General features: G+C 36.1%; 1 protein-coding gene across 4 annotated transcripts in view; it reads left to right on the top strand.

Annotated features, from left to right (window-relative positions):
- LOC117238329 (zinc transporter 1) overlaps positions 1 to 26,466 on the top strand; it is a 35,359-nt gene that overhangs the window by 6,171 nt on the left and 2,722 nt on the right. Inside the window, exons 1-5 of one of the 4 annotated variants that reach the window (XM_033503178.1) lie at positions 8,178 to 8,319; positions 20,065 to 20,257; positions 23,201 to 23,326; positions 24,055 to 24,353; positions 25,673 to 25,914. In XM_033503178.1, coding sequence (XP_033359069.1) covers positions 20,069 to 20,257; positions 23,201 to 23,326; positions 24,055 to 24,353; positions 25,673 to 25,914 — 856 coding nt within the window. In that variant the 5' untranslated portion in view covers positions 8,178 to 8,319; positions 20,065 to 20,068. Of the gene's footprint in view, positions 1 to 8,177; positions 8,320 to 8,936; positions 8,959 to 9,007; positions 9,031 to 20,064; positions 20,258 to 23,200; positions 23,327 to 24,054; positions 24,354 to 25,672; positions 25,915 to 26,466 lie in introns of those variants that run through there. The other 3 variants (XM_033503181.1, XM_033503180.1, XM_033503179.1) reach the window with 3 other exon arrangements.

Here is a 26,466-nt window from a genome sequence, read left to right as displayed (position 1 = left end):
TTTTTTATTTATTAGTTGAAATTACAATCAATTCTCGCGTTGAGAATTTTCAGTAATTTTTCTGGTGTGGCGCAGTGACATGGCTGTTTATTTACAATAAGTTAATACTTATTATAGATAGGTATAATTTATAAGTATTATAAGTAAGTGCATATGCTTAATTTGGATAATTAAATGAATCTAACGTTTAGGTCTAGCGGGTAGTGCCTCTTCAGCCTGCGAATCTGGTCCGTCGTATCGAGTAGTCCAGTGATTAGGGGTTTCGGTGTTTGTTGATTCTTTTGCTATATCTGTCGCTATATTTTGCTATTTCCTCTTTGACGGTGGGTATCTTGAGGTCGCGGTGTATTGTTTCATTGGTTACATACCAAGGTGCGTCAATTAGGGATCTTAGCGTTTTCGATTGAAAGCGTTGGAGTATTTCAATGTTGGAGTTACTTGCTGTTCCCCATAGTTGGATTCCGTAGGTCCAGACAGGTTTTATTACGGTCTTGTAGAGGGTAATTTTATTCTGTATGTTTAGTTTGGAGCGTCGGCCCGTGAGCCAATAGAGTTTTTTTAGTTTGTCCTTTAGTTGCTTCGTTTTATCTGAGATGTGTGTCTTCCACGTTAGTCTCCTGTCCAGGGTCATGCCCAGGTATCGGACTGTGTCCCTGCTAGGAACTGTTGCATTGTTGATGGTGACCTGGGGGCAGGTTTGTTTTCGGAGCGTGAAGGTTAAATGTGAGGATTTCTTTTCGTTGACTTTGAAGCCCCATTTGTGAAACCACTTTTCCATGGAGTCGAGACTTCGCTGGAGAGTGGATGAGGCTATTACCGAGTCTGCGTGGGTAGCTAATAGCGCTGTGTCGTCTGCAAATGTCGCTATTGTTATATCGTTTGATATAGGTAGGTTGGCAGTGTAGATGGAGTACAGTAGGGGTCCGAGGACACTACCTTGGGGTATGCCGGCTTCTATTGGGAATGTTGCGGAAGTGGCGTCTAGGCATTTAACCATGAATTGTCTATTGGTTAGGTAAGATTTTAGGATGGAGTAGTAGGGGTGGGGTAGGATCTTTCTAAGTTTGTATAGTAGCCCTTCATGCCATACTTTATCGAATGCCTGTTGGATGTCTAGGATAACCGCTGAGCAATATTTTTTCTTTTCGAGTGTTTGGCTGATCGTATGAGTTAAGCGGTGGATTTGCTCTACTGTAGAATGATGTTTTCGGAAGCCGAATTGGTGATCTGGGAGTGTTTTCAAGTTCTCTAGGATTGGAAGGAGTCGGTTCGTGAGCATCTTCTCGAATAGTTTGGACAGGGTAGGTAAAAGACTGATTGGGCGATAGGAGCAGGTTTCGTATATCGGTTTACCGGGTTTTGAGGGTAATGAGATTTTCCAAGCCTTAGGATAGTGTTCCAGGCGAAGGATAGCATTAAAAATCGATGTGATGAGTGCTATCCCTTTTGTGGGAAGTTCCTTGATTGCTCTATTGCCTATTAGGTCGTGTCCTGCTGCTTTCTTGGGGTTTAGGCGACTCATTGTTTCCATAGTCTCTGCAGAGGAGAAGGGTTCGATAGGAGGGGACATTTGGAAGGGGGTGTGCAGGTATTCAGTAGCGTCCGCGGCGGCTTGGGGGGAATGGGGTTTGAATACTTTTGACAAGTGTTTTGCAAACAGGTCGGCTTTTTCTATAGGGCTTCGCGCCCATCCACCTTGCGGACGGCGGATAGGTGGGATTATTTGTGGGGGGCGTGTGAGTTTCCTGGAGGCCTTCCATAGTGAGTAGTTGGTGTCGGCTGTGGGGGATAAGCTGGCGAGGTATTTATGGAAACAGTCGTTTTTATAGTTTCTTAAGGTTCTGGATAGCTTTCTAGTTGCGTTGTTAAGTTTGCGTTTGTCCTCCGGTGTTCTATGGGTCTGCCATACTCTTCTTAGTCTACGTTTTTCTGCTATTTTTTTTAGTATGTATTGGGGATATTCTTGTTTGCTGTTAGATGGCTTTGTCGGTGTGGAGAGGCGGATTGCGTTTATTATGCTCGTGTTTAAGTATTCCGTGGCTGCTTCGATATCTTCCTTTGTTTTTAGTGGGGTGAAGGCTGAGGTTGAGTGTGTAAAGACTTCTCTGAAGAGCTGCCAGTTGGTGTGTTGGTTGTGAATGGAGCCATTAGGTATATTCTCGATGATTGTTGAACTGACTGTTGCTATCACGGGAGAATGATCAGAGGAGAGATCAGCCGAGGAGTTGATCTGGACGTGTCTTGATGGGATATTTTTAGTTACGAAGAAGTCGAGAAGGTCGGGTATTTTGTTGGTGTTAGTGGGCCAGTATGTGGGTTCGTATGTGGTGAGGTAGTTGAGGTTGTTGTTTATTATGCTGTTTAAGAGGTTTTTGCCTCTTGCTGTAACCAGTCTGCTGCCCCATTGGATGTGCTTGGCGTTATAGTCTCCTCCAACTATGAATCTATTGCCCAGGGTGTCCAGGAAGTTATCAAAGTCTTCTTTGGCGATGGAGTGTCTGGGAGGGCAGTATACTGCTGAGGTGGTGATTGAGCCATGACAGTCTTCTATTGCTACGTTTGTTGCTTGGAGGTAGTCTTTCTGGAATGATGGAAGTTCGTAGTGCTTAATACTTGCTTTGATTATTATTCCGGTGCCACCGTGGGCCTTTCCGCTGGGGTGTTGGGTATGGTAAAATTTGTAACCATTTATTTTCAGGTAGTTCTTGTCGGTGAAGTGGGTTTCCGATACGAGCATTACGTCGATTTGCTGGTGTTTTAAGAAGAGTTCTAGTTCAAGTTTGTGTTGCGCTAGACCGTTGGCGTTCCAGAGTGCTATGCGCCTTGGTTTTATTTTGAGTCGGGGCGTGCTAATTTTTCCACGATGAGTGTTAGTAGCGATAGCAAGTGATTTATTTGCTCCGATTGTTTTTCTATTAGCTTTTCAAGCCTTGAGGAGTTGTCTGTGTTAGGTGGGTTGGGGACACTGTTTTGGGGAAGGTTCCTTTGGCTGTTCGGGTTATTTTGGATGCCTTGTACTGCTTGGGCATAGGAGGTTGAGGTGGAGATGAATTTGGTAGGACTGGGTGTTTGGTTGGTTGAGGGGGTTGGGGTAGTCGTGAATTTCGGCGGGCTGGGTGTTTGGTTGGATACCTCTTTTGCTCTGAGCTTAGGGTACCTGTTCGTGTATAGTATGTTATATGCTGGGCAGCCTTTGTAGTTGGCAGGGTGGTCCCCTTGGCAGTGGATGCATTTCGCTGGGGTTTCCGGTGATTTGGCGCACTGATCAGTGGAGTGAGTGCCTGCGCATTTAACGCAGCGGAAAGTATGGTTGCAGTATTTCTGCGTATGACCGTACCTTTGGCACCTTTTGCACTGCACTATTTCTTTTTTCACGAGCGGTGGTTCGATCTTTACTATCGCGTTCATTAGGTGACTGATGTTGTAGATTTCTTTATTGTTCGGCTTTTGTTTAATGTCTAGGAAGAATAAGGATAACGGGTCTTTCGAGACTCTATGCCTTATATTACTTACGTTGATGACTTCGTGGCCGAGTTTTGAGAGTTCGTATTTGAGTTTGTCTATGTCTGCTGAGTGGTGTATGTTTCGTAGGACCACCCGGAAAGGCCTTTCCTGTTTGAGTTGGTAGGTGTGGAAGTTGGCGTTCAGGGTCCTGAGTGTCTTGGTGAGTTTTCTGTAAGCTTCTGGGTTCGTCGGCAGTATTTTTACTTTATTGTTACTTATCTTAAGGTTATATTCCTCCTTGCAGATATCTCTCTCTAGGGACTTGATCATTGTCTGTATGTCGATGACGTCGTCCACAAATATTGGTGGGGGAGGGGGGATTCTCTGTGAGTGTTGGTTTGGTGGCGGTTCTACGATTTCCATGGCGTCGTTTGAGGATTCCAATACGGCGAACCTGTTGTGTGTGTTTATTTGCGTTGCTGTTTCTATTTTCCTTTTCTTTGTAATGTTAGCGTCGTTAGTGCGGAGAGTTCTGCTACACTTCTGCCACGGGGGGGTAGCACGTGGTAGCTGCGAGTCTGCTCCGGAGAGCCTGGTCGCGGTTGCTGGGCCATCATCGAGCTAGTTAATTCGGAATGAACAACTAGTCGTGAGGCTGTGAGGCTAGTATTCGGGTTGGGGTTAGGTGCGTGGGATTTTCTTCTCCCTAAAGGGTAAGGGACACTTAGCTGTGTTCTCTTTCGACGGTTGGGCGACACGTGTTGTTTTCGAACTACGCTGGGCACTAGAGACACGTCTGCACGCTTCGGCACTCCACAGCGAACTGCGCGGGAAAGATAATTCGCAACAGAAGATAATTCATAAGACGTTCCTGGAGCGCTCCTGTCATACGCGTAGGATGGTCATCGTGGAGTTTTAGTCGGAACGGGTCCGACACTACTCTGCTGTTACCGATTATTAGCAGTCCATGAGGATTTCTCCACGCGCAAAAAAAAAAAAAAAGAAAAAAGTATTCTATATTATGACATCAATAGGGCATACTATAGGGCAACAGGACAATACTATAGAATTACGAAAATAAAGAAACATATGGAAAAAAGTAACTTGATTCTACTTCGTTTTGCAACAGAAAAGACCATTTTGAGAAAACTAAGTTTAACAGTGTGAAAGTAGAAATTTTGCCCTTTGAAATAAACCAAGGTAGGATTTTTTTTCATGAAATTACATCAGTTCAAATATCGACAGTTTTTGGGTCAAAACTTAGCGATCCTTTAATTCTGTGGAAAATTTCTATTGAAATAAGATTGGTTCCATATGAAAGTAATATATTTGTTCAATATTGAGAAATATTTCTAGTTAAGTTAGTTAGTCAGTTATTCAGTTAGATAGTTACTTAAGCTAGCTAAAAATATCAGTTTTTATTTCTCTATTACTATCGTTTTTTCTCCTTCTTGTCCCTTCTTTATTGACGTAATTTGGACCTCCAGAAAAAGATTATATTTCTGTATTACAATATATTTATTGTATATTCTTTGTTACGAAAATGTTATTATTTTATTTGTAAAATTCTTAAATGCTTTAGATACGTTTAGATGAAGGAATATGTAATTATAATATCAAGAAAGATTTAATAGAAAGCAAAGAAAATTAAATGGAAGATTCAAAGAATATGTAACTCTATCAAGTTTTAGGACAACCAAACAGTTGAATTATCATCCACGATATTAATTAAAGTTGTGAAAAAAGGCCTAACAGTCTAGAGTATTACCGAAAAAAACTGAAAATACAAACTTCCGCAATCAAGCAAGTATGTATGATATTAAAATAAATTACAATAAAAAATCATACAGGATTCGAATATAACTAAAAGATAAGTATCCTGACGAAGAACCAAGATGCAAGACTAATACAATGAAAGAATTATAGCTCTAAGGATTCAGTAAAATCTCATATGTGTAGCACTAATTTATTAGATCTAACAATGTATTTGTAAATGTAATAAAAAGTTCTATGAAGAAGTCAAATATAACAATAATAGTTGAAAGAAATGTATAAATAAAAAAAAAGCGATCGAGCTCTATACGTCTCGCTATTCAAGCGTACTCATTAGCCATGCAGGTATAAAGTGACTTATGAAAGTATGTATTTGAAGATTTATAAAAAGCCTTTTACGGGTATGTTATGTCTTTGACACAAAATATTGTGAAATACTATCAGTAGACTGCGAATTTTTATGCATCTATGGGAAATCTACATATGGGAGTCTACATATATATAAACATCTATAAATTACCCAAAGTAGGAGAATGATATAAATCTCGATGTTTAGATCATATTTCTTTGGTTGTACCTATTTATAATATTTCATATATCCATAAAAGCTTCTATAGCAAATGCTCAAATGCTTTCACAAGTCATTATATGAATACATGATAGTCAGTTATGGAAGCTTGCCTTATTTATCAAAGACTAAAAATGCACTTCGCCACAAAATTATTAATACTTGCATATCAATATCATTATTAATAATTTATTTCGTAGGAAAGTTATAAAAATTAAAATGCTTAATTCACAAAATTCTTAAGATAAAATTACGTTAGACGTTATAAAATCTTTAATTTTTTCAGTACTAAGGAGATTGTAAGCACATTATTGAGGCTTACTTAGGGAGGAGCGGGGCTATAGATATTAATATAATACATAATACATATTAAGCTTATTACTTTTATAATTTCATATTGATATGATATGTATATGTAGTTTTTGTAACGTTATATTTTATATTTTTACTTCTTTTATCTTAATAAATGCGAAAACGAATGAATTGTGTATGAATGAATGAATGAATGAATGAACGAACGAACGAATGAATGAATAATAATGTCTTAAAATGGCTAAGAAATATTGTAGAGCTAAGGTCCTCACCATAACATTTTATATTTAAGTAAACAACTCTATGTAAAGGAGCAAAATGTTTGTGACTGTATAAAAAACTTTCATGACTATATTAGTATGTAAAAGTCATTATGTATTAGTCATGTAAAATTGTTTTAAATTTCATAATACATATATTCATAAAACTTTTTATGGGAAGTGCTTAAATCTGGGATCATAACAATTATAATCCAAATTAAAAAGTACTTGGAAGTTAGTTTCCTTAAAAACAATGTGAAAAATTAGGCGAATGGCGTTTTCAAATATAGGAATATAGAAATATTGGAAACGTATTAAAAATGAATTGTCTTACTTTCAAGGTATTAATTATTTCGAGGTCAGTAATGCTTATATAAATCAACGACGGCCAAAAATTATCAAAAAAATATTCTGTCATCGACAATAGTTAGTGGCAAGCAAATAAACTTTGACTATTTATAATGGTTATTTGTAACCAGAGTATTTAAAAATTATTAATTTGTACCTACTTATTTAATTTGTTGAGAAGCTTTTTTAAGATTTAGTGATCACTATCTTCCATCTAATAAAAACTTTACCTTCTTTCAGGAACCTTTCCAGTAAGAATTTCAAAAATAACTAATTGCACTATTCAACACGTCCCTAATTTTCTAAGCTTCAATAGATGATTCTTGTAGACCTGCGGGCTAAACACGAATGGGCAAACCGTTTTTTTCCTAGAACCGAAAGTTTTCGAAAAAATCAATTTTGAAAAAAATTGCAAATTTTCAACTTGTGTTGTGCTGTTTTGTATGTTTTGTGCTGTTAGAGTAGCAGTTGCCGAGTTGCGGTTGGGACGAAAAAATTCTGTGGAACAAAAGGGCGCCTAATACGCACCCAACACTAGCTCGTGATAGATAAGATACTTTGGTTCAAGAAAGCATCAAGAAAAACTAGAAAATCATGTTTTGATTTCAACGTAAAAGTGTAAAAACGAAGAAGTTTGACAAAACATGTGGCGGCGGCAATGGTACTCAATTTTGGCGGTTAAGGACCGTGCGCGTTTATCAATTCCATTAGGCCGAACGACGGGCGAGACATCCGCTAACACGAATACCACTGCCGTTGCCATGTGTTTCGTCAAACTGCTACTCTTTTATATTGGAAACAAAACATGATTTTCTAGTTTTGCTTGATACTTTTCGTAACGAAAATATGTACTCTATGGCGTGTTATGGTTAAATTTTCTGCTAGAGCTTTTGGAATAAATTGAGAAATGTAAGCAAAAAATGGCGCGTTTTAGTAAAGTTTACATCATTTTTTCGTCCCAAATGCAATTGCATTGCTTCTACTCTACAAGCGCAACATATCTCCAAAGTTGAAAATTTGAAATTTTTTTAAAAATTGATTTTTTCGAAAACTGTAGATTTCAAGAAAAAGATGTGTTGCAGATTTGTGTTTAGCTCACAAAAGTATACGAGAATCACGTACTGAAGGTTTCAAAATCGAAAAAAAGTTCAAATTTATTGAACAGTATTGTTTTAGTCCTTAGTTAAGATCAAATAAATTATTTCTTAATAATTTTTTATTTTAGATAACTTTCTAATAGAGTAATAAATAATTTGGATTTTGAATATTGTATTTTACATATTTTCAAGTTACAAACGATATACCCGAAGTATATACAATTGGTTCAAATAAATAATTTCATGAAGCACAGTATATTGTCATGTACCTATCTATCCAATGCTACACCATTATGAATATTTCGCCTGGTGAATCTTTTCACTCTTGTCTTCTCGCTCGCGAGGTTACTCCCCAGGAAAAAAGCAATAACCTCATTGAAGCAAGAATACAGTGGTTCTTTCCGTTCAAGTCCGTTATCACAACGTGAGAGTACGTCACAAAGCATAACAAGCTGTGTGGTTCGAGGGGACAGACGTGGTGGAGTGCTTGATCGACTCGACTGAAGGCGAAGTGACGGTAAATCGTTATTTCGTGTGGATTTACGGAGTGTCGAGTTTTCATATTGTAGGAGAATCCTTGATTATTCGAACTAGTCGTGAACACATTCTTTAATAATAATAACAAAATAATTTTGTTTCGTATGATTTATATATATTTCGGACAATTTTATATCACATATAATATATAACATAACATTATAAACATTAAAATAAACACTAATTATTACATAATATAAGTAAAATAAAATTATACTTCCTAATTCTATAATAGTTTTAATATATATTAAGTGAGAGTAAAAATGTTTAAATTTAAATGTATCAATGTATCTGTGCATTCTCTATTCTCATTTCTCAATCTTTCTCATTTGGGACCACGCCTAAATTTTTCATTAATTGACGTTTCGATAATTAATTGTTTCATTTGAAGCCAATCTGTCAAACCATCTGAAGACAACTCGACCACGTGGCTTTGGCAATCACGTCGTGCTTCATGTTTTTCTTTCGGTATCGCGTGCGTGATGAGTGTCACGACCACATCCGTCGATTGTGTCGTTTGTAGTCGTGATAGATATACATTTCTGTCACTTTCCACGAATAATCGAGAGTTTTAAAGAATTTTTGAACACCACACATACTTTGGAGATATTCAAAAGGAATATTACAATCTTTCGTTTAAATAAGTGTAGTCTGTGTATAATAGAGTGTATCAATGTAGTGTATGCGTACAGTGAGTAATGAAATCATGCAAATCGAACGGCAGTTTGTCTTCCTTGCTAATTTTTTCCCTTTTTTTTATTTAATTTGTACTTTACAATTTGTCCAGCTGGACATCAGTAAATTTTTCTAACTTAATTGCTAAATAACATGTGGATGACTACCCCCAGCGGGATACCATCTTCGAGTTTGACTATTTTATTTCTTTAGTGAGGTCAGTGGGGTGTTTCCTTTTTAGTCTTTTTTCTATGAGGGTTTTGCTCGCTTCAGCAGCCAGCTGGTTTGGATGTGTTGCCGTCCTTTCCTTGTATTTTTCTGCGTACGTACCGATTTCTTCTTTGACCGTTGGTATTTTTAAGTCTTTCTTGCTAGTTACGGTTCCTTTCGTGAAACTGTACTACGGATACTGTTTTCCCATAAACTCTTTGACATAATCATACGGGCATCTCCTTGTTAAAGTTTATTACATAAATGGATTTTTATCATTTATTATTATCCTACAAAAAGCTGTATTTTCTACTCTTGGTAATTACCTTCAACGTCTAGAATGTCCAATTGTGTAAATACGTTTACAATATTTCTATGACTGTTGTAAATACTTTTCTGTTATGTTGTGTACTGTCTATCTGATTTACCTCTATTTAGAAGAGTCATAATTTTTCTTCTTTATGCAGTTTGACAATAATTTTCCACTCAGGCTTGCTTGTTTCCGATTTCCTCCTCATGATTCTTAAATATAAATATAGATACACGTTAAATTTTCGTTTCTATTTGCTGTCAAATCCTGTTAGAGGCATATTGGAGATCATCTATTTATATTTAGGACTTTGACTAAATACATGTTTGTAAATTATGTACTCTAAAACACGATGTTCAAATACTCCAATTACGTAATATTTGTACTAAATTGTAACCTATAATAAATGTTGTGTAGTTTCTTTACGTGTAGATGAACTTCTCCTAACTTTACGTATATTTAAATGTACATATTGAATGTATATATGCTAGTATAAGCACAATTTTTTTTTTAACAACTCACAATCCATGTATACGTATTAGAATATACATATATTAGTATAGTGATAGTTTTATCAAAAAAAGTTATTGGATTATGAGAAAAATTCAATTATCCGAACGTTGGTGTCACAATAATCAAATTCTACTGCATTCACCAAACCTCCGAAATGTAGTTTTATATTACTATATATACAGACAACATTCTAAAAATTAGGAACATTCTAAGCAAATTTTCTATTTTTGTCTTCCGTAGCTGAAGAAGTTGGATATTTGGTTTTAAAATGAATTGCAAGTTAATTTTCGTAATTTTTACAAACATCACAATTATAAAAAGATTCTGTGTAAATTTTCGGTTACAATCGAATTTTCGTGACTTTTTATAAACATAAGTTATTATGAGCATTATATATAAATTCTTGTTTATAAGTTTTTATTTTGTGTAAATGAAAAAATTCGATATTTTATTGTATAATAAATTGAAAGTGAATTTTGTGATTTCCATAAACGTGAAAATTACAAAAATTGTCTACGAATTTTCATTTGAAATCGTTTTGTATAAAAATTAAAAAAATTACATATTTCAATCTGACATGTATTGAAAGTGAATTTTTGTGATTTTTATAAACATTTATTATTTATTGTGGACTTTTTTACAAATAACATTTTCTCAGTGTAGTGTTAAGGACTTAATCGAGTTTGTATTATTTTTTACTAAATACTAAATACTGAATACTCGTACAACTTAAAGTTATGAAAGATTGCTCGAACAGAGCAATTATTGTTCACGACGCAATGTTATCGTGACTATGGGTCGCATGAAATAACATCCTCTAATACGTGCGGATTATCCACTTAACTCGGAACCCACGCTCGCGAGAATATATCATATGAAAATGGCAACAGTGTAACATATACGCTTACTACATAGTCAAATGTCGCTCGCCACCTATGAGCTGTTACTAGAATTATAATTAGGAGAGAACACAGGGCGGTTTGGTTGTTGCAGAAGGATTTTAAATTTATCACAATAAGGAGAAGACGGTCATCTGAAATATAAGTACAATGTAATTTTTTTTTACAATACAATGAAATAGTTCACATTCTTACAGACATTGAGCTTCTTTTTCTATTTCGTTGGCTAACTTTCATTTTTAATGTTTAAGCATTTTCCTCCATCCTGTACTTAAAAATTGACGATAACTTTCTACAACTTGACCAGTTTTACCTGATTTTGTAATGTAAGAATAAGGGACAAGGAAAGCAATTGAGATACAATAAGACTCTTCACAGAATTCACATTTAAAGATCAGAATTTACATTGAAACGAAAATAATAAATAAATATAACAATCTAAAACCTAACGGTTTTAGATAAGTATCTAACATTTTTTTCCCAGATTATTAGAAGTGTTTGAAAAGTCGTAGCGATGCGGCAGTTACTTATATTGAGTATTATATACATATAATTTGCATTATGATACTCAATATAGGTACGTATTTAGCAGAGATCACAAAGGTGTTTAAACAATCAATTATTTTAATAAACTGCATTATTTAGCAGGATCATGTGTGATATTTGACCTATATATGTATATTCAAGATAGATATTCATGCTGTATTCTAAATTTTTGTCAAATATTTGTTTGTGATAAATATCTCGTAACTTTCAATGTTGAAATTCTACATGTTCAAATTGGTTGTAATAATAGTGTAATCGTGATAATCGCGATTAGACCGCGAATATTTATTTACTTATAGAAAGTGTCAAGGTGTAAAAATTTGCCGAATACACATATAGTAAAAAGTATCTAAAGCTATATAATATAATATTTTGTCGGAGAAACCAATCTCTATTTACCTTATATTCTTTTATTACGTTCTCAAAGTATGGATTTGCGTAAATATCCGTAATCTGCCCATTATAGTGTTAATGAAATTTCAAAATATTCAATATGACACACATAATATAGAAACAAAACAACATGATAAGTGTTGAAATACTTTTGTGAGGCAGTGTAGGTGATTCAAATATGTAATCCTATTTTATTATATTATAAGTAGATATACTATAGTATGTTGTTTTATATACTATATATATACATACTATATATATATATACATAGTATATACATAGTATATACATATATATATACTATATATATATACTATATATACTATATATACTATATATACTATATATATACTATATATACTATATATATACTACTATATACTATAGTATAGCATATAGTATATATAGTATAGTATATATAGTATAGTATATATAGTAGTATATATCTATACTATATATAGTATATATTAGTATATATATATAATTATATATATATATGTATATACTATGTATATACTATGTATGTATATACTATACATACAATATACAATATACACTACAATATATATATATATATATATATATATACGATATATGTAGTATCGTGGACGAAAAGCCTAAGAGATATCGGGCGAACCATGAACAATGCCGCGAGAGCCGAGGCGCCGTCGGGTCCATCAATGTGTCATCGGTCTTTTCAAGTGCATAGTTTCGTAGAAAAGACCTACGTGACCCTGGCTACGAGCGTCTGCAGAACACGTGTGCCTAGAAATTTTTTTATTTATTTGTTGAAATTACAATCAATTCTCGCGTTGAGAATTTTCAGTAATTTTTCTGGCGTGGCGCAGTGACATGGCTGTTTATTTACAATAAGTTAATACTTATTATAGATAGGTATAATTTATAAGTATTATAAGTTAGTGCATATGCTTAATTTGGATAATTAAATGAATCTAACGTTTAGGTCTAGCGGGTAGTGCCTCTTCAGCCTGCGAATCTGGTCCGTCGTATCGAGTAGTCCAGTGATTAGGGGGTTTCGGTGTTTGTTGATTCTTTTGCTATATCTGTCGCTATATTTTGCTATTTCCTCTTTGACGGTGGGTATCTTGAGGTCGCGGTGTATTGTTTCATTGGTTACATACCAAGGTGCGTCAATTAGGGATCTTAGCGTTTTCGATAGAAAGCGTTGGAGTATTTCAATGTTGGAGTTACTTGCTGTTCCCCATAGTTGGATTCCGTAGGTCCAGACAGGTTTTATTACGGTCTTGTAGAGGGTAATTTTATTCTGTATGTTTAGTTTGGAGCGTCGGCCCGTGAGCCAATAGAGTTTTTTTAGTTTGTCCTTTAGTTGCTTCGTTTTATCTGAGATGTGTGTCTTCCACGTCAGTCTCCTGTCCAGGGTCATGCCCAGGTATGGGACTGTGTCCCTGCTAGGAACTGTTGCATTGTTGATGGTGACCTGGCGGCAGGTTTGTTTTCGGAGCGTGAAGGTTAAATGTGAGGATTTCTTTTCGTTGACTTTGAAGCCCCATTTGTGAAACCACTTTTCCATGGAGTCGAGACTTCGCTGGAGAGTGGATGAGGCTATTACCGAGTCTGCGTGGGTAGCTAATAGCGCTGTGTCGTCTGCAAATGTCGCTATTGTTATATCGTTTGATATAGGTAGGTTGGCAGTGTAGATGGAGTACAGTAGGGGTCCGAGGACACTACCTTGGGGTATGCCGGCTTCTATTGGGAATGTTGCGGAAGTGGCGTCTAGGCATTTAACCATGAATTGTCTATTGGTTAGGTAAGATTTTAGGATGGAGTAGTAGGGGTGGGGTAGGATCTTTCTAAGTTTGTATAGTAGCCCTTCATGCCATACTTTATCGAATGCCTGTTGGATGTCTAGGAAAACCGCTGAGCAATATTTTTTCTTTTCGAGTGTTTGGCTGATCGTATGAGTTAAGCGGTGGATTTGCTCTACTGTAGAATGATGTTTTCGGAAGCCGAATTGGTGATCTGGGAGTGTTTTCAAGTTCTCTAGGATTGGAAGGAGTCGGTTCGTGAGCATCTTCTCGAATAGTTTGGACAGGGTAGGTAAAAGACTGATTGGGCGATAGGAGCAGGTTTCGTATATCGGTTTACCGGGTTTAGGGATGAGATTTTCCAAGCCTTAGGATAGTGTTCCAGGCGAAGGATAGCATTAAAAATCGATGTGATGAGTGCTATCCCTTTTGTGGGAAGTTCCTTGATTGCTCTATTGCCTATTAGGTCGTGTCCTGCTGCTTTCTTGGGGTTTAGGCGACTCATTGTTTCCATAGTCTCTGCAGAGGAGAAGGGTTCGATAGGAGGGGACATTTGGAAGGGGGTGTGCAGGTATTCAGTAGCGTCCGCGGCGGCTTGGGGGGAATGGGGTTTGAATACTTTTGACAAGTGTTTTGCAAACAGGTCGGCTTTTTCTATAGGGCTTCGCGCCCATCCACCTTGCGGACGGCGGATAGGTGGGATTATTTGTGGGGGGCGTGTGAGTTTCCTGGAGGCCTTCCATAGTGAGTAGTTGGCGTCGGCTGTGGGGGATAAGCTGGCGAGGTATTTATGGAAACAGTCGTTTTTATAGTTTCTTAAGGTTCTGGATAGCTTTCTAGTTGCGTTGTTAAGTTTGCGTTTGTCCTCCGGTGTTCTATGGGTCTGCCATACTCTTCTTAGTCTACGTTTTTCTGCTATTTTTTTAGTATGTATTGGGGATATGCTCGTTTATTATGCTCGTGTTTAAGTATTCCGTGGTTGCTTCGATATCTTCCTTTGTTTTTAGTGGGGTGAAGGCTGAGGTTGAGTGTGTAAAGACTTCTCTGAAGAGCTGCCAGTTGGTGTGTTGGTTGTGAATGGAGCCATTAGGTGTATTCTCGATGATTGTTGAACTGACTGTTGCTATCACGGGAGAATGATCAGAGGAGAGATCAGCCGAGGAGTTGATCTGGACGTGTCTTGATGGGATATTTTTAGTTACGAAGAAGTCGAGAAGGTCGGGTATTTTGTTGGTGTCAGTGGGCCAGTATGTGGGTTCGTATGTGGTGAGGTAGTTGAGGTTGTTGTTTATTATGCTGTTTAAGAGGTTTTTGCCTCTTGCTGTAACCAGTCTGCTGCCCCATTGGATGTGCTTGGCGTTATAGTCTCCTCCAACTATGAATCTATTGCCCAGGGTGTCCAGGAAGTTATCAAAGTCTTCTTTGGCGATGGAGTGTCTGGGAGGGCAGTATACTGCTGAGGTGGTGATTGAGCCATGACAGTCTTCTATTGCTACGTTTGTTGCTTGGAGGTAGTCTTTCTGGAATGATGGAAGTTCGTAGTGCTTAATACTTGCTTTGATTATTATTCCGGTGCCACCGTGGGCCTTTCCGCTGGGGTGTTGGGTATGGTAAAATTTGTAACCATTTATTTTCAGGTAGTTCTTGTCGGTGAAGTGGGTTTCCGATACGAGCATTACGTCGATTTGCTGGTGTTTTAAGAAGAGTTCTAGTTCAAGTTTGTGTTGCGCTAGACCGTTGGCGTTCCAGAGTGCTATGCGCCTTGGTTTTATTTTGAGTCGGGGCGTGCTAATTTTTCCACGATGAGTGTTAGTAGCGATAGCAAGTGATTTATTTGCTCCGATTGTTTTTCTATTAGCTTTTCAAGCCTTGAGGAGTTGTCTGTGTTAGGTGGGTTGGGGACACTGTTTTGGGGAAGGTTCCTTTGGCTGTTCGGGTTATTTTGGATGCCTTGTACTGCTTGGGCATAGGAGGTTGAGGTGGAGATGAATTTGGTAGGACTGGGTGTTTGGTTGGTTGAGGGGGTTGGGGTAGTCGTGAATTTCGGCGGGCTGGGTGTTTGGTTGGATACCTCTTTTGCTCTGAGCTTAGGGTACCTGTTCGTGTATAGTGTTTTATATGCTGGGCAGCCTTTGTAGTTGGCAGGGTGGTCCCCTTGGCAGTGGATGCATTTCGCTGGGGTTTCCGGTGATTTGGCGCACTGTTCAGTGGAGTGAGTGCCTGCGCATTTAACGCAGCGGAAAGTATGGTTGCAGTATTTCTGCGTATGACCGTACCTTTGGCACCTTTTGCATTGCACTATTTCTTTTTTCACGAGCGGTGGTTCGATCTTTACTATCGCGTTCATTAGGCGACTGATGTTGTAGATTTCTTTATTGTTCGGCTTTTGTTTAATGTCTGTGTGCCTAGAAAAGACAATAGAATGCGACAATGGCCAGAGAGAGATTCGAAAAGCAGAGTGTGAGCGGAGAAGCAGTGTTTGCGAGTGGCGTTGCCGAGAGAGTGTTGATTGCGTTTTGTAAAAGTCGAGTCGTTATCTAGTTATTTAGTTGCGCTGTTTTCTGTACGTTTGGTGTGAATAGTTCAGGTTGAACAACAATCGTATTTTTCTGTCCGATTAACATCTCTATTGTCCATTCCTTATAAATATACTATATCACGATATCACATTTTTGGGGGCTCAGCCGGGATTGGACCAGACAGAAAACGAAACGGTTTAACAGAGCTATTCGAGCTGGTTGTGAATTTACGGGTACGCGGTGCGATAAAAGACGATATCGTTGACTGTTTAAGTTTGTGTAGTGTGAAAAATGGCAAACGTCGGGGACGAACGATTGTCTGGTGAAGAGGGTTCGACGCTGGAGGAGCTGAGGAGTAAGCTCGCGCGAATGAACCTCCTTACATCTGGTGCGAGGTCAGTGCTGATTGCAAGGCTGAATTGGGCGTGTAGGGCTGGACAATCGTATCCTAAGGGATCGACGGGCGGTGAAGAGCTAACCGGTCAACGAGATTTAGGATACGTACAGAGAGCTGAGCGTGATTGTAACGAAGATGAAGATGTTGAGAAAATGAATACGAAGGAGTTGAAGGAGCGCCTCGCTAGTTTGGGTTTATAAACGACGGGAAGAAAAGTAGAATTACGCGCACGGCTACAAACGGCCATGGATGGTAACGACATATCGTCGGAAGAAGAAAGCGACGGCGAAAGTGATGATGAAGATGACAAGAAAAACGCAAGAGGATACAAGAGAGATACGCGAAGGGTGTATCAGGACCGTGATGAATATTGTCGAAGGGCATGTGTTGGTTCGACACTGAGTTTTAGAGACGTCGAAGATGCATTAGAGTCGTTTAGTGGCGACAAAGGTGAAAATGTCGAACGATGGTTCGAGTCGTTCGAGGAAGTCGCTGATACGTGCATGTGGTCGGGATCAGCGAAAATATTTGCGAGCTTCGAGTGTCATGCCAGGACTTGGCATGAGTTGAAGAGGGGGCTAGTGAAAGAATTTTCGAGGAAAGTTAACAGTAGGCAAGTTCATCAGAAACTTGAAGAAACGAAAAAGGAGAGTGATGAAGCATGTTTGGCTTACATGTACCGTATGCTCGAAATAGCCAGCCATGTGGACATAGAGGAGGAAGCAAAGGTGGAATACATAGTGGATGGAATAATAGACGACGAGAACAATAAGGCTGTATTGTACGGCGCTACGTCAATCAAAGAGTTGAGGAAGAGGTTAGTGATGTACGAAGAGCAGAAGAGTCGCAGAGCAAAGTCGATTGTGAAGCCGGCTAAAACCCAGAAGAACGGGAAGCCCAGTCAATCTGTAGATGCAATGAAGAAAAGAAGATGCTTCATTTGCGGTAGTGAGGATCATCTAAGTGTTAAGTGTCCGGAGAGGGGAGAAGGTGTTAGGTGTTCCGAGTGCAGCGGATTTGGACATATTGCAGCGAGGTGTACGGCACGACCGAAAGAGACTTGCGTAGTGTCAAGATCCGAAAAGGGGAAGTATGTGAAGGAAGTGGCGATAGATGATTGTAGGTTTGTGGCACTAGTGGATACGGGTAGTGATCTCACGTTCATTCGATCAGACGAGTATGCGAGGTTAGGGTCACCACCGCTAGGTAAATGCAAGCTTAAGTTCGACGGTGTTGGTTCCGCTGGCAATGAGACCTGGGGTGAATTCACCAAGGTAATGACGGTTGATGGGTGTAAACTGCCAATCACTTTGCACGTTGTTTCAAACAAAATATTGACGAAGCACGGCCTGTTGTTAGGCACTGATTTTCTGGATCAGGTAGAGTTACGGGTTAAACGAGGCGAAGTGACTTTCTTGCGGCTTGACGAACAGACTAACAAAGACGTGCCGGATGTGTTTAGAATTAATGTGGTAGAATAGACCGACGAAACAGACCTAACACACGTACAGGAACCGCATTATCGTGAAGCGATTCGCGATATCGTTAGGGGGTATAGGCCGGAGAAAAAGCGGGACGTTGGGATAACGGCAAAAATCGTTTTAAAGAGTGACAAACCTGTGGTTCGAAGGCCGCGAAGATTGGCGCCTTCGGAGAAAAAAGAGGTAGACGAGTTGATGGAATTATGGACAAATGAAGGCATAATAAAACCGTCAAACTCAGAATATGCAAGTCCCATAGTTGTAGTTAGAAAGAAAGATTTGTGTGTGCGTGTGACTAGATGGGCCTTGTTACTAGGCGAGTTTAAGTATCAGGTGTGTCATCGGCCGGGGAAAAGTATGCAGCATGTAGATGCTCCGAGTAGGAACCGCCTGCCGAGCACTATGTATGTAACGGAGAGTGAAGACGGGCTGATTGCACGGTTGAGAAGGGCACAGAACAAGGACATTGAGGTCCGTAGGATTTTGGACGCCGCAACGTGCAGTCAGGTCGATGGGTATGTAATAAGAAACAATATTTTGTATAAGGAGTGTAAGGACGATGTGCTAATAGTAGTACCGAAGGCGATGCGGGCTCAAGTAGTCAGGCAAGCGCACGAGCGTGGGCATTTCGGGGTTACCAAAACAAAAGCTATGGTCAAGAAGGACTTCTGGTTCAAGGAGTTACGCGAAAAGGTCGAACACGTGGTATCCAACTGCCTTGACTGTATCCTAACCGAACGAAACATAGGTAAGCTAGAAGGGAACCTGCGAAATTACAAGAAAAGAAGAAAGCGTGCGAAGCAGTACCGAAGGAAGGACCCGCGCACACCTCGATTTCATGAAACCTTGGGTCATAAACGCCGAAAGTGACGCATCTGATGACAGCGAGATAGAAGGCAACATCTGAGGGCAGATGTTATTGCAGGGTGGCCGAGTGTAGTATCGTGGACGAAAAGCCTAAGAGATATCGGGCGAACCATGAACAATGTCGCGAGAGCCGAGGCGCCGTCGGGTCCATCAATGTGTCATCGGTCTTTTCAAGTGCATAGTTTCGTGGAAAAGACCTACGTAACCCTGGCTACGAGCGTCTGCAGAACACGTGTGCCTAGAAAAGACAATAGAATGCGACAACGGCCAGAGAGAGATTCGAAAAGCAGAGTGTGAGCGGAGAAGCAGAGTTTGCGAGTGGCGTTGCCGAGAGAGTGTTGATTGCGTTTTGTAAAAGTCGAGTCGTTAGCTAGTTATTTAGTTGCGCTGTTTTCTGTACGTTTGGTGTGAATAATTCAGGTTGAACAACAATCCTCTTTTTTTGTCCGATTAACATCTCTATTGTCCATTCCTTATAAATATACTATATCACGATATTACATATATATATATATAGTGTATTATAAGTATAACATTTTATTAGTGTGGATATTCATTCAAATACAATATTTTCTGATCACAATTGAAAAAGATAGAGCCTAAACAGAAATTTGTTTTATCTGTTAAATATTATAATGAGTATCATTTATACTTTGAATATTTTATACAGGGCGTTCCATAACCGGGACAAACTATAGCTATGATATGGTAAAAGATAGACAACATTTCATTAGGCAAAATTAAATGGTTGCGAATAATGTGAATGGCCTAGTGTTCATTCCGAAAGCGGAGACGTTTTGAATATTTAAGAACTATTTCTATCTCTCAAATAGAACAACTTTTTCTTACATTAATCAATGGATCTTTGTACTCTGTATAAAAAAGTATTAAGGCATATATACAATCTGTATATTTTTGCATATCCTTTATGTAGATTCCACGAATTTTTGCATTCAAATATCACATAATTGCACAAAACTGCAATTTTGCTCTAATTATAAGAGAAACTAAGAGAGCAACGGTATCCTATCTCTCAGCAGATAGAACCGTGGAATTGTGGGTCTTCTATATGTACGTGTGTAGTATCTGGGATAAAGTAGGAACGTTCACTGTGTGGCTTTGCTGCAGGATCATGGCTGTGAAAGAATGGTTCAGAAGACTGCAGCCCGTCCAATTGTACCTGATCCTGTTTCTCACCACCGCTTTTTTTATCGTCGAAATGGTCGCCAGTCATGTGACTCATTCGCTCACGTTACTCCTCAATGCCTATCACATGCTATGCAACATCATAGCACTTGTTGGTTGTATCGCCTCCATCAAGGTAAGTTTCACCGTAAATTATCCAGCTTATCAAACTATTCTTTTTGACGATCATCAACTATCTACTATAATAAAGAATATTTCATATAAACAACAAACATATCCTGTATATGAAATATTCTTTCTCCTAAGTTTGAATTGATTTTTGATTTGAGTTTGCCAGCGTCAATATTATCCATTAAATTCTGTTGCGATGTTTATCAACTGTATCAAAGAACAAGAAATTTATTACAATATTGAATGATAATGGAAATGATATATGATATATGTAGACTGTGGATTTTTATACATTTATGAGAAATTTGAACATCCAAAAAATGCACAAAATACATGTAATTCTTCTATTTCATGAATATGTAACATCTTAAATTCTACGTTTCCGAATATTATTTGACTCGACGATAATAATTTTCTATAGTCTTTTGTACTTTTAAATATATTATTATGTTGTTATTTTTATATTCTGAATAACATATCATTTATCTCTATTCTTAATTATATATGATCTTTTTTAATAATTTTTTTATTTTTCTTATTTATCAAATCGGTGACATTTTGAATTCGTTGTAAGAACTTACCGTGTGTTTGTACCATTGGATTGATGCTACAGAAATGTGTTATCTCGTTATCAGAAAAAAGAAAAATACTGAAGGATTTTGATTTCAAAGAAGTTGATTAATTTTATCATAGCACGATGATGCACATGATTTTTCGATCTTCAAACTTTTTAACAAATTTTTTTCTTATTTATATTTACAATTTACTTCATTTTTTATACTAATAATAATTTTTAATAATCATGAATTTCGTTAGCGTATAACTTGTAATGTTTCATTAAAACAAAAATAAACCTAGTTGGTAAATATTATTAAACAAAACACGTGTATTCATCACTCATGTTATATCATAAAAAATTATCTACTGATTGTTGCAATTAAGTTAGTTAGGTAATGTATGTTTAAAAAATAATAGTAGATTGGTTATAATTACACTGCAGGTGTTTATGCGTTATGCTTTCATAGAAAATTTAAAGGTTCAAAACTTCGCAAAATGCATATGACATCGCAAACAATATCCCAAGGTAATTGACATAATTTTATTTACTTTAATAAGAAGTAAGAAGAACGAAAATGTAGAAGAAAATTTTTTGTCCTTATGAATTAGTTAAAATTTCGTGATCTATGCTTTATAACAAAACTCAACAAAATGTTTCTCTCTCCATATAACTTGCTTCTACAGTTATCAAAATTTTTTATAACATAGCATAAGTAAATATAGGTGTTCCGTTTAATAATATTTTATTATAAATTAAACACATATAGCTTCACTTTCTATTTTCGTTGTAACAAAATATTACAAATTATACACTAAAAAAATTCAGGATTACTTGAAATTATAAATACCATTAAAAAATATACTACAAAAATAAATAGTTAATATAAAATATGGAGAAAATTATAAGTAGAAAGGGAATAACGATTAAAACAAACTAAATAGACGGTAAAAAATCGTGTGTCATAAATACAATTACCTAAAATTGACTGGTGATTGGTCAAAACTGCTTACGCTAAGCGTTCCAGAATAAAATTTCTGAAATTGATATAGTTTGTTTTTCGTTTAATATAATATCTAGTATAAACATGCGCAGAGTACATAGTTATAATAGACGAGAGTAGATTGTGTTATCATTATCATTTCCCATGATGATAAAAATCTTAATTTGTATTCAATTAAAGTCAATCGTATATATGCATGTTATTATCTACTTTGTAAAACAAGTATTACAAAACTGAATAACGTAAACGATTAACTTATTTGTTTAAGAAAGCATAAATTAGGTTTCAAATGTTTATAATTCAGAACACAATTATTTACAACTATATAAACTAATTAGAAATAAATTAATGTTAGTGATTTATCGTTATAAAAAGTAATAGTCACAATAAGTTATAGAATTCATATGAATTTCATATTTCTATTATTATATTATAATCAATAGAGAGTATCATTTATTGATAGCTCATTTGCTCTTTTGGGCTTTTAGGGGGTTTGGTTTTACATCCTTATATTTGCTTTTAACATAACCTATATACGTCTACATATAGTAAATATATTTGTTTGTTTTGAGACCTAAATCATCTATGGTCTTGTTCGCCATTTATTCCTAATATTTTTAGTATCGCATTGTACAGCACTCCTTTTCTTTGTATGGTTCTTTCTCTATCAGTTATTTTAACTCATTCTGTATCCTCTTCGTATGCTTCCTCTCCATACTTTTCTATCCTCCCTACTCCCTTCCCTTTTCTTTATTTTCCTACTTATTTTCTTTATCCAGTCCTTTCTTGAACCGCATTTCTCTAAAACATATTCTTTCTCTTCCTCTTCTTTCTGCTTTCATTTCCTTGCATCTACTCTTCAGTACTCTACAATTTCTTTTTCTCCCTCATATAGTATATATATAGTCTACACCTTCGTTCTTTCTTTTTCAAATTAAAATTTATTTCCTTGCTTATCGTTTGCACGTCTGTACCTCGCCATTAGTTTTTGGTCCTTTGTTCCCTCCTTCTTAAATTATTAGTCTGAAATAGTTATTGCCCTTATCTTCTGGTATTCTCCGTTATATCTCAAAATACTGGTTCTTTCATATTATTTTTGATTCTGTACCTTCCACCAATCTCACTATTATTAGATAATATGAAAACTCCATAAAATTTGTGAAATATTTCATATAAAACGAACAACATTTTGTTTACTTTATCAAGAATATAGCTAAAGTTTAACTATTAGAAAATGCGACAATTATTATTGATCAAAATAAACAATAATGAGAAAGAACTTTGTATTGAATTTTCTTTCAAAAGTATCTTAAAATATTTTTTTATTGAGAATACAATTTATAGAGAACAATAATTAATTTAAGTATTAACATATTTCTTTTTTGTAGTATAGCCATCGTCAAAGCAGCATTAGTCAGAGTGAAAATAGCGTTTCCAGTTCCTTACGAAATTCAGTAATTCGCATAAATGGTGAAGAACGCGGTTCTACGACGTCTTTGTCGACGAAAACAAAGGTAAAAATAAAATAATTCAATTTGTAGTCAGATCGTTTTTGCTTTGAAAATTTAATACAGAAATATACCCAACACACCGAAAAGCTTGCAAACAAAGATTCCAAAAGTGAAATTGGGACAGTGATTAAAAATAAATATTTGGTTTGTTAAATATCAATAAATTATTCGATGATTTCCAAAACAACTTTTGGTTTTACCAAGATTTTTTTTAAGAAAAGGTGGTTATGTATAAAAATATAAATATGACAAAGATGTATCTATGAAGAATACAATGAATTAAAGAAAATTAATTTTCTCAAAATATTGGTGAACCATTTTAGAATTCAAGGCTCCAATTATTATCCCCTATCATTTTAACCTCTATTAAAATATTATTTAAATCTTAGGCTTTCATGACGTTTGGATGATATATTTATGGTTTTTCAGGTTTCGATCGTGTTTTTAATCGTCTGTCTCACTTTGTGCTGACATCTCCTCAACGTTACTAGAAGAATAGAAGTTACTAGAAGTAGAAACTGTTTCAGACCTTATCGTTTAAATTTCCTGTTTTGGCGTTCACCTGTAACAACTGTTCCAGATCTATTCCAAAGAAGTGAACTGTAATGTTAGCGAGACATTGCGCCGACACAAACTACAACGCATAATTAAAAGCACGATCGAAATTTGAAGAACTATTTATTAAATTATATTTAAAGAACACGTGAAAGAACAAAAAATTTATTTTTCAGCAATCACGATCAGATAGGAGGATGAAGAATACATTTGGCTGGGCGAGAATAGATATCGTTACGATGCTTATTTGTTGCGTTTTTCTCGCATCTTTTTGCTTTTCTTTGTTGGTTGAAGCTTTACAAACTCTGGTGCATATAGATCATTTGGATGAAATGCACCATCCGATGCCTGTTCTCACAATTGGCGCGTGTGGTATCCTCCTTAATGCTTTTTGTTACATACTAATTGGAGGATACACCTTCAATCAGGGTCTTGTTCTCCACGTTACAATGAATGGAGATGTGATACTACGACGGTATGTAATATTATATAATAACTGTATGTCATTTGATAGCACTGTTTAACCTGTGGGCTAAACACGAATCTGCAAATCGTTTTTTCCTAGAACCGACAGTTTTCGAAAACATATTTAAATGTTTATAATGCATTAACAATACATATTATTTTGTTTAAAAGAGTCCACAGAATTGTTTCGTCCGAACTGCAACTCGGTAACTGCTACTCTAACAGCACAAAACATATCCAAAGTTGAAAATTTGCAATTTTTTTCAAAATTGATTTTTTCGAAAACTGTAGATTTCAAGAAAAAAACGTGTTGCAGATTTGTGCTTAGCTTACAGAAGTGTGCAGGAATCATCTACTGAAGATGAAGAATCGAAGAAAAATCGAAAAAACATTAAAATTTACGGAACAACATAATTAGTCTGCGTATGTTTACGTAAATGCATGTTTTTATACAATAGAATTCAAATAGAGAAATGAAAATAGATTAACAAACTATAAATTTAAAATTCCTACTAAAACATAGTAGCAATTATATATGTTATTACTTATGATATTACTGTTATGTACAGTCACTATTTAAATGTGATGTAAGTTATATTAGAGTCAGAAGTCTTTCCATAAGTTTAGAAGAAGTTCCTTAATTTGATTTATAATTAAAAAATTAAAAAGTGATCAAGATAAAGCGCTTGTCAGTAGCAAAATAATTCTACAAGTGTGCAAGTAAAAGTCATTTGTATACATCGTAATATTTTATTGCACCTTTTTATTATGATTATGAAAAGTAAAATCATTGTATTTCGAAAATATATATCATTATATTCTTTCGAAAAGATTTTATTTTTAGCTTTAGATTTGTTTGTCCATATAGAATCATATAGTTCTCAGTTACGAACGACACTATACATATATAAATATGTATAGACATATACTATACAAATAAATTTATTGCGAACAATATATTATTCGAAACTTTTGAGAATTTGTGTACGTCATCGAACTCTTCAATGCTTGATAGAGAAATTAGAAAAAATATATTATGACCGAACCATAAATTTCTTTGCATTTATGGAGAAATCCAAAAATGCACAAAATATTCAAAAATATATGAAATATTCTGTGTATAATATTTGTTATGACACAGTAGATAAAATAAATTTCCGTCTGGATTCCATTTTTTAAACTATATTCATAAAAATAAGAATTTGCATAAATATCTGCACTCTAATTATGATTTTACTATATACATATATTTTTTTGGCTAATCCAAATTCAAAAGAAATGTGGAAGATTTCCGAAACTAACGATAAGATATGCGTTGTCTATTTTTAGGAACAGTTCGCAGCAAGCGAAAGAAGGCGAAGAACAGTTATCCTCGCAAACTAGGCGAAGTCCTCTGGGTATACCAAAAAGCCAAGGTCTACGAGAAACGTGTCGTGATGCCTTGGGCTGTGTTTTTGTTATTCTCGTGTCCATTTTAGTATATTTTACCGATTCTAACGTGGCCAAATACATCGATCCGCTTTTCGCAATTATTTCAGCCATTTCACTCTTCGCACTTAGCTATTCATATAGTAAGTATTAAAATGTAAATAAAGAATTATTGGAAAGATGTTAGATTGGTAATATTAGGTATAATAAATATTTCCAAATGAAACTTTATTCGCACATAGCTTTTCCGAATGGAAATATTTTGGTTCTGTGTTTGACCTATCGTTGAAATGGCTAAAAATTACTCGATTATAAGACATTTAGTCCGATTCTGATTAACATGATTCTGATCATCCTGCTTATTTGAACAGAGAAACCAAAAAGATTTCTAATTAGAATGAGTGTCATTATATATGTGTGTGTGCGTGTGCGTGTGAGTGTGAGTGTGTGTGCATGAAGCAAAATGAAAAATAAATATCGAAAATTTAAAAAAATAAGAATTTAGAAGCAATACTTTGAAGTTCTGTTGAGTATCAAACAGAATTTTTTTATTTTCAAGCGTTTCGTGACAAGGATGAAGGAATAAGAAATAGTTGTTGAGATTCTTCAGTTAAAAGTGGAATTGGGTGTAAGAACTAGTAATTATGGTGATCTCTTAAATATTTTAATCGTCCCATACTTTGATTCTGTTTAAA

This window comes from Bombus vosnesenskii, unplaced genomic scaffold (genome assembly GCF_011952255.1).
Source record: "Bombus vosnesenskii isolate JDL3184/JDL3185 unplaced genomic scaffold, Bvos_JDL3184-5_v1.1 scf7180000013449, whole genome shotgun sequence".
Taxonomy (NCBI): Eukaryota; Metazoa; Arthropoda; class Insecta; order Hymenoptera; family Apidae; genus Bombus; species Bombus vosnesenskii.
The sequence above is the reverse complement of the archived record's forward strand: the minus strand, read 5'-3'. Positions and strand labels throughout refer to the sequence as shown.